The sequence below is a fragment of the Antrostomus carolinensis genome, unplaced genomic scaffold (genome assembly GCF_000700745.2).
Source record: "Antrostomus carolinensis isolate BGI_N321 unplaced genomic scaffold, ASM70074v2 scaffold10358, whole genome shotgun sequence".
Classification (NCBI taxonomy): Eukaryota; Metazoa; Chordata; class Aves; order Caprimulgiformes; family Caprimulgidae; genus Antrostomus; species Antrostomus carolinensis.
In genome coordinates, this window is record NW_010332283.1 from 1 (window position 1) to 14,811 (window position 14,811).

At 36.4% G+C, this 14,811-nt stretch overlaps 1 protein-coding gene across 1 annotated transcript in view; it reads left to right on the forward strand.

The window, feature by feature from the left end:
• Nucleotides 1-968: 968 nt before the first annotated feature.
• The window catches only part of LOC104529220 (contactin-5), a gene marked incomplete at its 5' end in the record, with an annotated part of 24,262 nt that continues 10,419 nt past the window's right edge, over nt 969-14,811 (forward strand). Inside the window, 2 exons of the mRNA XM_010173461.1 lie at nt 969-1,203; nt 12,331-12,440. Coding sequence (XP_010171763.1) covers nt 969-1,203; nt 12,331-12,440 — 345 coding nt within the window. The remainder of the gene's footprint in view (nt 1,204-12,330; nt 12,441-14,811) is intronic.

The following is a 14,811-nucleotide window of genomic DNA, read 5'->3' on the forward strand; positions in this document are numbered from 1 at the left end:
TGCAAGTGAAGTGTCTGGTGATGAGACATTCACTTGCCATGTGAAGGGGAGAAGATTCTGTGTCCCCTGTGCCCCTGAGCTGATTCACATGTTCATTAGCTGCAGATCTAGGATGGGCGCTTCAAGAGAGGGAGCTTAAACACCCTTTTTTGGCATTTCCCATAAGTCTAATGTGCTGACAGCTGTTGAACATAACCTAATTCCTAAACTAGTCCATTGACTTTGGAAGAAACGTAGGCAGTAAATTAGCTTGAAAAATTCCATTACTTGAGCTGGACATGTAAGATTTAGCTTTTGCAGTGCTCAGCCTCTCAACAGATAAATCCCTTTGCTGACTGCCTGCTTATGGCAGATGTGTCCCAGTTTAAGTGGCTAATTTCACAGATCCTCTGAGAAGAGAAAAGCAAATGAGATTTTCTTTTTTTCACCAAGACTCAGTTTGAGAGTTAGAACATTAAGTCCTAAGTTTCAGATTGAACCCTTGACTTAAATGCCTGAGATCTGACACCCCATTTGGATACAGAAATGTAACAGGCTGGCACCTAAAACCTAAGAGAGTCCCACTGTAGTAAGTGTCATTCACATCATATTTTAGGAGACCTTAACAATATGCTGGTCTGTATTCTTAATAAGGTCATTGGAAGGGGCTATTCCACTAATAGACCACTGGTTAAAGCATTAACCACAAAGAGGGAGATATAGAAGAAAAAAATCTTTCTAAGTCCAAGAGTTTATTCAGTCCTAGGACAGTGAACTATCTATGGTGATTAGGCAAAGAAACTATCTTACAATGTTCCTCTTCAGAAGCAATTGTCCCCATGTGTTTCCAGGTATGATAAGCAAAATCCTATCATGCAACTGTAAAGGACCACCCTCACAAAAGCTGCTAGATTATTGTCAGTCACTGAGTGACTGCTTTCTAAATTAGTAAAACCATGTCTGGTCATTACCTGAATTTTATTTTTCAGCCAGTGTCAGAAGAGTTTCAGAATGGAGAAGGATTTGGATATATTGTAGCCTTCAGACCCAATGGAACACGTGGCTGGAAGGAAAAAATGGTAACATCTTCAGATGCCTCAAAGTTCATCTACAGAGATGAAAGTGTGCCACCTCTGACTCCTTTTGAGGTGAAAGTTGGCGTTTACAACAACAAAGGAGATGGTCCCTTCAGCCCTATTGTGGTCATCTGCTCTGCTGAAGGAGGTCAGTTCAACATAAAGTTAACTTGTATATTATGAACCATATGAAGCTATTTTCATATAATGTGTCCTATTATAACGTGCTTTTTCAATCTTAAATTCCAAAATTATTTGCAGAAGTGCAAAGTAACATTAAATATGTCTTGCAGAGAAGGAGGTGAACTAACTTGCCAAGGTTACCCAGAAAGCAAGTGACAAAGTTTAGGAATAGACTTCAAGCCCCATCAGTCCTAGTCAAAAAACAATCTCTTTTAATGATGGTTCATTCCTAATACGAAATCTGTAGTCTTAACTTTAAGCCAGGCTGCTCTAACAATGAGCAAAGAAAGTCTGATATTTTCTAATATTTCTGAGGTTCATGATACTTTTTTTGATGAGCTAATCAGACAATAACTCAAAGACTAGATAAATCCACTTATGAATATTCATTTCCTGGTTAATGGATACTAAGACTGCACAGAACGCAATTTTTTTTCCTATTATTTTCTCTCTTTTTTGGTTCATTAGTACAAAAATTCTGAATTTATGTTAATGTCCAAATAGTCAATATGAATTATATTAATAGTTCAACAGAACAAATGAAAAATTTTTCTGGAAAATTAGTATGTCAACTTGATATAACTCTCAACAGTACTTTGTGACAAAAAAAATGACTAATTTGTGCTGGCAAAATAAGTTGTTCTGTATTAACAGGAGCTAGTGTATGGATATTGCCATGCATATAAAAGGTGAATAAATGTTATCCACAGGAATATTCTGAGCAGCTCCATTACTGGAAGTCATACACTTCAGTTCTACTTAGTAGTAACTTACTGTACTATCTTTGAGTTATCCTATTGTGTCCTGTTGAGAGAATAAATTAAACATAGATCTAGTGCAGGTGGGAGGAATTTCATACTATCTCTGAAAAAATGTAGTGTGAAGATAATGGTATTTCATGTGAAGCTGGAAAACATTTAATGTTATTCCATATTAGCCCATAAAAAAAGTGTAATTTTGGAGCCATGATGTGGCAGATATTATCTACTATTATTATCTCACAGTAATTAAAGAGGGTGGAAGTGCTGCTTTGGCTAAAAGCAGTTCCAGTACTTTGTTTGTGTTCCAGTGTTTGGATCAGTGTTACCAAGTATTCATATTATTATAAAACCAACTGCATTTTAAAATGTAAAAATTGCCAAGTACAACTTGGACATTTTTACAATTGACTTGCCTGTTCCTCAATGGAAAATTATACTGTGAGGCCAATACTAATGTTTTTATTATTTAACAATTTCATACTCTAATCAGAAAGTTCAATAAAAATACAGTTTTGCAAGGAAAGGAGACAGAACCTTAATGGATTTTTTTTTCTTTAAATAGCAAGAGCTATTTTAGCAAAAGCTGAATGTTGAAATGTAATAGATAGCCCTTCGCTTGGTATTTGGACAAGACTGGAAATGGAATAATCAGTAATATATAAATAATTTTTTCTAACATTTATTTTAAAATATAAATTTTGCAAATTATCTGACTAGAATTGTTAAAATTAACTTTCTTTGCTCCCAGACACTATCTGTAGAAATCAATTTTTCTGATTGTCATTCAGTTACTTGAAAGTACCCATCCATCATAGCTTTGCTAATTCAGTCTCTATGTTTATTTACATTAGACTTTCCTTTGGTAAGATGAATTCTATGGGGATAAATACTTTAAAAGTCTTATATTTGAGGAAAAAATATGGGATGCTGTGACAATGCAGTGCAAAATTAATTTATAAAAAGCTTTTCTCTGGAATAACCCTAGGTGATATACTGAAAATTTAAAGGAAAAAATGAAATAGTTTATTACAGCTAAGTTCAGGGCAATATGGAGACTGAGGACAATAGACACTTCAGCTTGCTATGAGAAAAAATGGGAAAGTGGTTTTGAAAGAAGCATGCACTTTCACATTTCAGGAGCTAAACAATTGAAAGGCATATTTTCTCAAGGATTTCAGTTGAAGAGGAGATATTAAATAAAGATTGACAGTACAATATATTATGGTCCTAGGGCTGATCCAGCAAACGCTTAGCTTACTTGATTTTCATCACACACGTAATTCACTGTTCTGCAAACATCTAGAATAAAGGCCTAGGATAAAATTATATAAAAGTTAAGGAAACTTTATGTGACATATTAAAAGGTTTCCTACATCTACAAATGGATCTACAGTTATTCACTGGCATAACAGATTTGTCTAAAGAAGTCTAAATCCTGATGTCTCTGCTAAGTACAAGGAAAAAAAACAAAACCAAAAACAAAACAAAAAAAACCAACCCAAGAGTTTGCATAGGAAAGGTTCTGGACAAGGAAGAAAATTCTCATGTATTAAGAATGAATGCATCTCTTTTCTGGATGTCTGTGACTGCATAGCGTGTTATCTCTTCTCTCTGATATGCGTTGAAACCCTATTTGTGGTGGCTGTGAGTTGTGCCTAGGCAAGCAGCTTTGCAGATGGTATTGAGAAAGATGTTCCTTTCTGTGAAAAAAAACTGACTGACCTATGATTACATAAACTGTATCTGACTGAGGTAAAAGGCTTTTAAAAATAACCTTCTACTGAGCAAAGAATCTCAGCAAACACAAGCAAAACACTGACCGCTTTTCCATAAGTACCTGGAAGGGCTAATCCTTTTATCTCTATGTCAGATATTTAGAAGATAATAGGATACTAATGGTTACTGAGGGATCAATGACGGTGATAATTCAAAGGTAAAAGGGGGAAAAATGCCTGAATGGTTATAGGTGTTTTAAGACATTTCTTCTCCTTCATTGGCCTTTTGACTTCATAGGAAATATCACTAAGACACACCTCATGGGAGAGTTTATCCAGGAGCTAAAGATGCAGGTGAATGTAATGGAGGAATAGAGAGTAGAATAGAGAAGCAGATAAAAAGGTTGTACCAAAATAGCTGGATAACCCAGGAGGAAAAAAATCAAATGTGACCCTCTGGAAAAGATGGCTTCGTGCATTAGAAAGGTTTGAAGGAGTGGTCTTTCCTGGCGACCTTAGGACAGGTAGAAAGCAAACAATCAAGGAGAAAAGAACAGAAAGAGAGGTCAGATGTTTTAATGAAGTAAAAGAGATTATGAGAGCCAGGGACCAGTTCTGAAAAGGGAATGAGGATGTCACATAGAAGATGCAGGAAAAAAAAAAAAAAATAAATAAAAGATGCAGTTATCTTCAATAAGAAGGCAGAACAGAAGGACACAATAGACATCTTCCAGCACCAGGGAAAGACAAGTCTGAATCTTTCATAAAGAAACCCTTTAATAAGAGAAGGAGACACCACAGCACATAGAGAACAGCAAGTTAGGCTGCCAGACAGAAAAGAGTTTGCAATGTGCAGGTCTGAGGCTGAAAAGGAGCATGAACAAAGCAGGGACAAATCTTCTGACTGCACTTTCTGCCAGGAAAGTAATGGTATCAGATTCATGCTAGAACATACTGAAACAAAGCACTGAGCTTCAGTGCAGGCACAGATTATTTTGATCCACAGAGAATAAAAATTGTAAAGGCACAATATATTGGAAATAAAACGAAGAACAAAAACAGTGTTAAGCACTGTTTCTTTTAACATTTATATCTTCTTTGGAGATTTTTCTTGATGGCTATATTCCACTTAAATACTGAGGGGCTAAAAATGTCAAGATGACTAATACAAGCTTTCAGTATCAGGGAAATCATATGCAATGTCTATATCTGTTTTTAATTTAATATGAAAGCGTAAAGGTATGATGGCAAGAAGATGGAAAAGGCTGTACTGATAAGAGTGACGGCCACGTAGCCTGGCTTTAGCAAACATGACTAAACAAAGTACGAGCTACATAGGAAAGAAAAAATAAAAGTAAAAATGGTTGAATGTCGTAACACGCTGATGATGTGGTAACATATCAGGAAATACAAAACCAGTGTTTGGATAAAAAAGAATATCCTTGGGTTCCATGTCATTTCAGAAAAGGGCAATTAAAGAAACTGCGAGTCAAACTAGAAGCCAGTTGCTGATTGCCCTGATAAATTTGGATGCTGAGAAAGACCTTTTTAATTTTAGACAAATATTACAGGACACTGTTATTTATGAGAGAATTTAGCTGCTCAGAGTAGTTCAGATAGTAAATACTACTAATGACCTTGTGTTCCAGCTGCGATAATTAGCAGATTCTTTATCAAGTACTAACTAACTGAGAAGGAATAATGGTACTATAGTCTTGTTTTGATGAATAATTAAGACACTATAGAAAAGCTGATCATAACAAATTACAGTGAAACAAGTCATCATTAAATAGCGGGAAATTATTTAATATGCTAGAATTAACAGTTGAGAGTAAAAATGAAAATATTTTGGGATGTCTCTGAGCCAAAGGTGTAAAATCTACCTGAAATTTATACTGCAACAAATGGTACATTTCTAAGGCAGTACATTACATCTGAGATTCTTGAGCTGTACACACTAAAAGATATTCAGAATAAATAAAAATCGTACATAATAAAATCCAAATAATGAAAAGGATATGAATAACATAAATATTGTTAAAAATTAAGGTTGAAAAAGATTTTTTTTAAAGTTAAGGAAGTATATAAAGCAGGAAAAAATATGAAGTAAATAAGATATTGATAGTAAAGATAATCAAGAAGTGGACCAATAATAGTTAAATACTTTCTCATTTACTTTTAATAAATAAAACTATAGCTAATCATAGTCAGGATAGCTAATAAGAATGTGAAAGTCTGAGAATTTTTACAGCTGTGGTGAAAACTGGTATTGTCAAGTGCTCAGAAATTCAACCCTCTCCAATTTAAGCAGCACAGAATTTGCTGTTCAAATGTACTCTAAATGAAATTTATCTGTTTTTCTATTAATAGTTGCCATAGATAGTGAGAGCCAATCCCTTTTATATGCTCAAGGACCTGGGGCAAGATTTTTCCATCCCAAAATAATGAAAACAAATAACAGTTGGCAAAAAATAAATTTTAGTTAATCTATCAAGAAAAAAATAAAAATATTTCTATATAGGTGCAGAAAAAAATAGCTTTACCACTAGACTTGTGAAAGGCTTGGAAGGCTACTGGCAGAATTTCTTAAGAATCACTATTAGATCACATATATTTAATATTCATAAAGCTAATAGAAGAGCTGGTTATGATATTGCTGTTATTACAGCTTCAGGATGCAGGGAAGAATCTGAACAATACATTGGAAAAATATGAATTAGAGGACTAGGGGAAAAGGGACATGAATGACATACAAGAGCTAGGTCAAGTATATAAAGCATAGTAACAAGACAGTCCATTACAAAATTGGAACCTAATAGCTAGAACCTACACATAAGAAAGACTGAAATGTTTTAATTTGTATCAGGACATCATTCTGATAAAATTATCACAAAGCTTTTCTAAAATCTTATCTATAGTTCAGATTGCTCATGCTCAACAGCGAACTCAGGATGATGCAGGTTCAAAGGACTAACAGGATCACCGGGAAATGAGTAGAAACTAGAAGAGCTTGTTTCTTTTCTCCTACTAAAAAGAGTTTGGATAAGATGATGTCTGAAAATCAGGGAAATTCTTAAGTGTGGTGAAGAGCTTTTAAAGGTAAAGGAAAATGATGCTACACCATTTGTATTTTAGCAAATAAAACAAGACAGCCATTCTTCATCCTCGAAGCCAACTGGCCAAAAAGAGTTCACATCTACACACTTGAACACTGTCACTCTCCAGACTGTGGCTGCATCCATACACCTCCTGGGAACCATTCCTGGCCAGGCATCAGCATATTCCTGGGCATATTTTGGGGCAGCACTAATTGGGCAGAGTCAATACTTCAACACTATTCATCATGCTAACTATTTCATGCTATGGATAACTGTATGTCCAGGCTCAGGCTGGTGCCTTGTCTCCCTGTCCTTGTTTAGTTTACAAGTATAGACACAGCCTATCAGCACAAGAATAAATACGAATTAGAACACATTTAGTATAGAAATAGGTGAAAATATAGAAGAAAGCAGAAATAAGCTTCTGGGAGAAAAAGAGAACTCAGCTGGTTTCAAGATGAGTTAGGTCTTTCATAAAGGTACTTTTTTTTCTTTTTTTTTTCTTTTTTTTTTTCTTTTTTTATGTTTGCCACAATGGGAGATACAGAATTAGTTCTGTTCGTTTCAGTATCAGTCTTCTCCTTCAGGCACCTGACAAAACTATCTTCACAAAAATGGAAAGTTCTATAATTTTGATAAACAGTGTACTGAATGCTACTAAAAACCTCTAGATATGAAAAAGAGAACCCTGAGCGGTACATGGTAAATCCTGAAAACTCTCAGTCTCGCTGTTTAAAACCTCCTGAGGGACCCCAGATGCACTTCTGTAATACATGCAAGATGTACAGATACTGAACAGAGATTTTGTTCTTGCTTTGTGTGGTTTTGTACTAATTCATTGATCCCATGGAGAACCAAAGCTCACAATTATCTGAAAGTCTAAGGGCCATATATTTTGTTTCTTCGTAATTTTAAGAAGTTTTGCATCAGGCTAGTTAGTGGATGATGTGATATTAAACAAGACATTAAAGAACAAAGGATTGTTCTGGTTAGGCCCATCTCCCCTTGCTTTTCACCCTGAACCCTTATTTAAACAAAGGAATAAATTAACCTTTCCTTTTCATTTAGAGGAAAAACTATACAATTACACACTTTTAAATACAGCTTCTATGTCTTTAATTAAAATCTTACATTCATGAAATGAAGTCCTGTGGTTCACTTCATAGCTAAAGCTGAGTTACTTGGGGCCTAGGTGAATCTGAAAATTTATAAATTGGCATATTATCTGTAAACTACAGTGGACTGTTTCCCATTTCTGACAGCAAATCCATCTGGATTCGACCCTGTAAAAGTTCAGCTACAGTTGCCCTCACTGATTTTTTAAAGAACAAAATCACAATCCTGACATGTAAGAGTTTACTAAGCATTCCTTGACTAGCCCCCTTGGTAAGCCAGATATGTAATCAATATAATAGGAACATCCCTTCCTCACATGCTAAGGATAAATGGTTGCCACATCACTTGGTGGAAATGAACCATTTATGTTCATGAAGATGGCAGCACTCCTCAGAACTTTTAATCTACAAAGCCTGAACTTTATCAATCCACTTGTCCAATTTCTACTCATGTGCCAAGGTAAGCAAACTGTGTGTAGGTAACATGCTGGTAAAGCCTCAATGGAATAAGGCAGCTACTTATTCCCACGTGACACTCCACTGTATAATAAATCTGGGTTATGCCATGGAGAAGGGAAAGCCACAGGAGGAGGTATGCCATGAGCAAGCACAAAGGAGAGCAGCATTATGGGACTAAGTTTCAGGAGCTCTACCGACAAGTAAGGATGTTTCACCACTAAATAAAAGGTCCAGGGCAGAGATCAGCACTGCAGGTCTGATCACTGCTTCACTGCTAGCTCATTTCTTCACCCTTTTAATTATTCTCTGTTTTAAAGCTGTCTCCAAAGACAGTGGTCAGAGAGAAGGTGAAAATAGAAAAGACTTGAGGAAAAGTGAGAAGTCCGAGGAAGCAGTCAGTCATCTCATTCTTGGTGTTTTGGAAATCAGACATGTTTTCCCTTTCTAGCACAAGATTCTGGAGAAAGCCTTATCCTGCAGGCAGCCATACCACCACAGATCTGGTGGAGTCACCAAACCACGGACACACACCAAACAAGCTGAGAGGTGGAGTTGAGCATAATGTCTCTTGGCTCTTCTCAGAAATTGAAACAGTTTACTGGAGGTCCCCTGATTTGGAAGATACTCTCTGTAATTATTTCCAGCAAAGGAACAAATGCTACCACTTCCTTTACCTACAGGTTGACACAAGAGGGACAACTCCTCATGTTTTTCCATCTGACAGTTCTCTTTTGTGGATTTTTCTACAGAAAGGAATCATCCCAGTCATGGGTCCTGGCTGAAGTCCCAAAATCTCAACTATGTGGAACTGCCTGGAGTCGCAATGTAATTACGCAGGCTGAGGTTCTTAGCTTCAAATGAGAGCTCAGATTTTGAATTAGGGAACTGTGTAAAAATCCTTTCTGGAGTTGAAATGAGAAGTGAATGGATATTAAGTGATTGGATGAGGAGTCCTGACTAAGGCTCTGTTCCACATGAGAGTTAAAACAACACAAGTATGAATAGGCCCTTGGAATTTTATGGTTTTTTTTAACTTTATTATTTTTTAAGTAAAATCATGTGGAAACCTTTAAGGCTGACTATTTCAGGAAAAAAAAAAAAAATCTGTTTACAGTCATAATAGAGAGATCACAATGAGTGCTAGTAAGTAACTCTTCTTTTTCTCACTTGCCAGTCTCAAAATTCAGGATTCAATCTGATGAGTGAACTTCAGATCAATGCAATTAGTGTAATTCCTTGTTCTGTTTTATTATAGCCATCCCAAAGACCTACAAATTGAACATGTTTCCTTAAAGTGTGATTGCAGCACATGGAAAGACAATGTTTCGTGGACATTGCACATAGCCTTTTGAGAACTTGCCATGCTGCATCTTAAATTAAAACAGGGAATATTAAAGGGACCATTAAAGACGGTGGCCCTTTTTTTTCAATCAGTATGACCTCAGGCAGACACCAATAGGTTTAGCAAAATGCCAAGATACTAAGAAAAGAATATGATTATAACATCAGTGACCATTATAGAAAAACCTAATGAACCTGTCAAATTTATCATTAGTTTTAGACACACAGAATAAAGTATGACATTGGAGTGAACCACAGACTGTATTATATTATCAGAAATTATATGGTCCTCATCTTATCTGAATCAATAAAAAATGCTACTTAGTTTCCATAAACTTTCAGACAGCTATAATATACTTAATTCCTAAATATATGATTTCTGTTCTTTTGCTGAACACTTACATTCTCAATGTCTAATATCAGTGAAACTGCGGTGAATACTTTCTGGATATGTAAGAAATGCATTCTCTAAATGTAAAAAAAAAATTCAAACTATTTCTACTCCATTTGTTGAAAACAATTTTCAAAAATATCAGAAAATATTATTTGTTTCTGTTCTGAGCAATACATAAACCACTCCCCAGTGAACACTATGAAGTGAAGAGGAAATGATTTCTACATTTATAGAAAATGTAAAGGCTGACAACCAACATTTTGTGTACATCTCAAATTATTTATCCCACTGCAATCTTTTCTGACAACAAGGTAATTGCTTCAATAATACAAAAACTAGAAGATAGCTTTTGCTTCACAAATCTTAGTAGTACATAAAATAGAAAGCAGGGTGTAACTATTGAACAGAAAATCATATTATGAGGAATACATTTCCACATAGCGCAATTCTTTCAGTATCAAATTCAGATCATTTCACATTTTCCTGGAGAGTATTTTTTTATTCTTTGTTACCTGAAAAGTTCTATATATATTTCATAGTAATGTTCATTGTTGCATCACATCAGAAATGCTTCTTTTCTTTAGAAGTAAATAAAAAAGAAGGTCCAAAAGAGCTGCAAACACTAAAAATCTAACATCAAAAAGGATGAAAAATTTGTACAAGCCATGCTAGAGAAAAAGTGTAAAGCAGCAGTGCCAGAAAAATGCCTGAGATATGATCAGAGAAGGGAGGGTAGCTAATGAGTCAAGACTGATATTAGACATCTTACTAAGGTAGCTTGATCACTGAGAAAATGTGCCATTTTAATTCAGAAATTCCTTTTCTGTAACCCTGTTAAACGAGCCCCCAAAACCCATTCTTTAGAAAGCTCTTTGATGTGCCTCCCTATAACATAAAAGCCAAGACCTTTGCCTGCCCTTCAAGAGCAGATCAACAGAAGTGTAATGAGGAACATTAGGGCAAGGAAGAAATCACAGGCTCTGCAACTGTGGGGGAATATGTATTCACCTTTTTGCTGAGCAAATGAATTACATCAGAATGGTGGAGAAATGCTGCTGCTGTGTGCTTCACTGTCTGTGTTCAAGCCTTGTCTCCACAGCTTGTCTTAAGCAAATTTTCAGTAATATTTAGGTAATAAAGAAAAAGATCCAAAAGATTCCCTTGACACATGTCTCAGTTTGATATGTGACAATTTTTGGATACTCTTCACTCCCAATGCGTTAACTGGTGACACAAATTAGTGGTATTCTCAATGGTTTGTCATGGCAGATCTCTATGTACATTTACCCAATTCCCAACCACTGAAAGAAGTTGGACCCTTGTAAAGTGTTCAATGATATGAAAGTAAAATATGCCTGTGGCAACACTGTTGGGCAGGCATGATATGTAAACCATTCAGTGTGCATCAATGGCCATACCCCGGTAGCACTGAAGGACACCTGCTCTGGTTGGAGGGCAGGAAGGGTCCTCTGCTCCAGATAATCAGGAGGTCAAGACTGCAGAGTGTCTTCATAGCATGGAGATCAAAACACAGACATAGGGCCAATGGTAACAACACAGGAAATCAGAGGGAGAATTCCTAGGTCTTAATGTCTTCTTTAGAGAAGTGTGCATCCCAGGACTAGAACAGTAAATGCTTCACACCAGAGAGAAGATGGCACGCCCCAAACACTGGTACCCGTGACTACAAGGACATAACATAGTCATAAAAATTTATTTTATGTAGCATTTCACTTCAGCTCTGAATATCACTTCTTACGTGGTATAACCTTGGAGTGGGGTTGACTGAGCACCCCACCAAGTTATCACTCATCCTGGGCTGACAGAATGGCACTAAAAAGCCAGGAAGATAATGAATGCTCCATTTATTGCTGAAGATAGACTGATCAAGGTGTATGAAAGGGGTATATGGGGGGAGGGAGTGTTTACAAGTATTAAATATTTTTTTTTAATTCTAGACAAGAGATTCTGTCAGTTTGCTGTGCCCATCATCACTGATCAGATATTGACATAGCATGACACAAATAAAGAAATGCAAGGATAAAAATCTCTTCATCTTGTTCAATTTGTCATGTTCCCCACAATGTCATACCTTCTTGTGAGTATTAAGGTAGAATAAAAGAAGTAAATGACAGTTTCAGATAGAGTGTTTTTGATAAACACAAGTTGTTACAGTGGAGGTTTATTGTTTCAATTTTTCTTAATACAGAACCCACTGCTGCTCCCGTCGATGTCAAAGCTACGAGTTTGTCTGTATCAGAGATTCTTGTTGCATGGAAACATAGTAAAGAAAGTCTAGGAAGACCACAGGGATTCGAGGTATGAACACAGAATATCATAATGAGAAGTCTTGTTGCTTTTGCTAGCGTTGCATTCTGTTAACATGTGCAGTAGTGAAATTTCAATAAAAATTATGCTCATTTTAGCATACATAGGACTAGCTGTAGAACAATGGTCACAGCTGTAACACTGGCACATCTATTATTTATTTGTGATTGAAAACTTTTCAACACCAGTTCTTATAACATCTTTTTGACACTTCAAAAAGAACTGAAAGAACTGCAAGTGACCCAGCATGCCTCTTCCATTGGCTGGAGAAGATTACGTATTGACTGTTTCCAGCTCTGAGTGACCAGTTCAAGCTTGTTATTTACTGAGACCAATCAACACAGAGAAAGAAAAATCTCTGCCATCCATGAGTTCTCATCCCACAGTGGCCGGGGGACATCTGCTGGGCAGATCGCAAAAGGCTGGATGTCAGGAGGGGAAGCAGCAACCGCATTGTCCATAAATAAAGCTCTGCTTAGAGACAGCTATTCCTGACTTGGGAAAGAGAATCAGCCCTGGAAACAGACCTTCTTGCACTTTTGGATCTACTTGTAATTTTACAATCCAGACCTCTGGGAGCAGATCAGATCTAGGAGTAAACCTATCCTTTGGGGACACCATGACCCATCCTGACCTTGTGGTCCAGGCTATGCTGTTCTTCATGAAATAGCTGAGCTAGACTTAGGTTTTGGGGTGCAATTTATTTGACTTCCTTTAGAATCACTTTAAAGAGTGACTACTTTTTCTTCATTCTCCACAGTAACAATAAAAAGAGGGAAAATATAGATCTGAGGCAGATACCTATAATATGGATGTCTAAAGATCTAAAGATATCTTGTGACCTACTAGCACAGAGTGTCTCCCTGGTAGAATGTGGGGGCAAGACCTGGGGGCTGGTGGCCATCACTGAAGGCCTTAGGAGGGCAATATAGGTGACAAAGTAGCCCAGAGCCACCACACTCTCCAGCACACCCTCAGACTGGATGGTCTTGACCAGGACAGCAAGTTTACCTGACAGCTTAGATATAGTCAGTTAGTAATTTTTTTTTTAATTTTTTTTTTATCTGATTTGCTGCTTTTTGATACTTAGATACTCCCATATTGTTCTCCAGCACAGTCCAAGCAGATTGTGACCATGATGTGTCTCATTTGTCCAGGTCTCTCATTTGTCCAGGTCTCTTTCCCATATACATCTCCACGCTGAACTCTGTAAACTCTTTTGTACTTTATCCATACTTCTTCCTTATTTTAAACATGCTTTTATCTCTTTGCACATGGTTTTCTTCATGCAGCAAAAGTGATATCTAACCATTTTACCTTTAGAACTGCTATATATAAAGAGAACAAAACTGTATCTGATAGAGATGATAGTCACCTTGCAAATGCTATGTTGAAGTGTTGTTCTCTAAGTTGTTCTCCATGTTGAAGTGTTTCACTTGCTACTAACCTTTGTCTTCAATTTCCAGACCAGTCTTTCATTCTCTGAAATAACTTACTCACTGCAGCCTGTATTTTTCTCTTCAGAAAGGTAGTTGTTTTGTTAAACCCTCTCAGATATCTTGACATCTTTTAAATTACACCTGTTTTTACTCTTATCCTCATTCTATCACATTGATTCTCAAAATGTCCTATTAACTGTTTATATATTTTTAAAATAAAAAATATTTCAAAAAATAATTTTCTTTCTAAAAGTGAAAATTATTTCTCTAGAAACATTCTTTCATAACCTGAATGTATTTTGCATTAACCTGCTTATCACATAACACTTCCCTTAGCTCTACAGGTGTGTTCTAGTGATAGGTGGCTGTTACAGGTAGGACAGTGGGCTCTCTTCATATCAGAAATGGTCTTCACATCTTGGAAAGTGCTTAGACCCCAAGTGTAACACTCACCTGCTCTACTTCTCTCATGGACTTCTTAAGAATTAATTTAGAAATTGTTATTAATACAGTAGGGGTTATTAACACTGATTTTTATTAATAATTTGGCTCATCACAGTGCTGTACACTCATTTTAGGATTCTAGGGTGAAGATTACAGAGTAAATATTTCAAGCCAGGGATCTGCAGTTGACAGAACAAAAAAAATTAAATATAAGAATAAAAATATTTCACTACCTCTTTCTTCCTTTTCCCATGAGGGAATTAGTGGAGCCTTCTGAGGTAGTACTTTTATCTGGGGAGAAGAGGGTGCTTTTTTTCTCCTCCCCTCCACTTTTTCTTTCTTTGTTCATTTAGCCAGAAATTCTCTGCCCACTTTCTGACAGGCAAAACTTCTAGGGAATAGTTTTCTCTTTTCTGTCCTCATTCCTGGGAATAATTATGACCAGAGCAGCCCTTACTCAATAAAAAGAAGAGTAAATT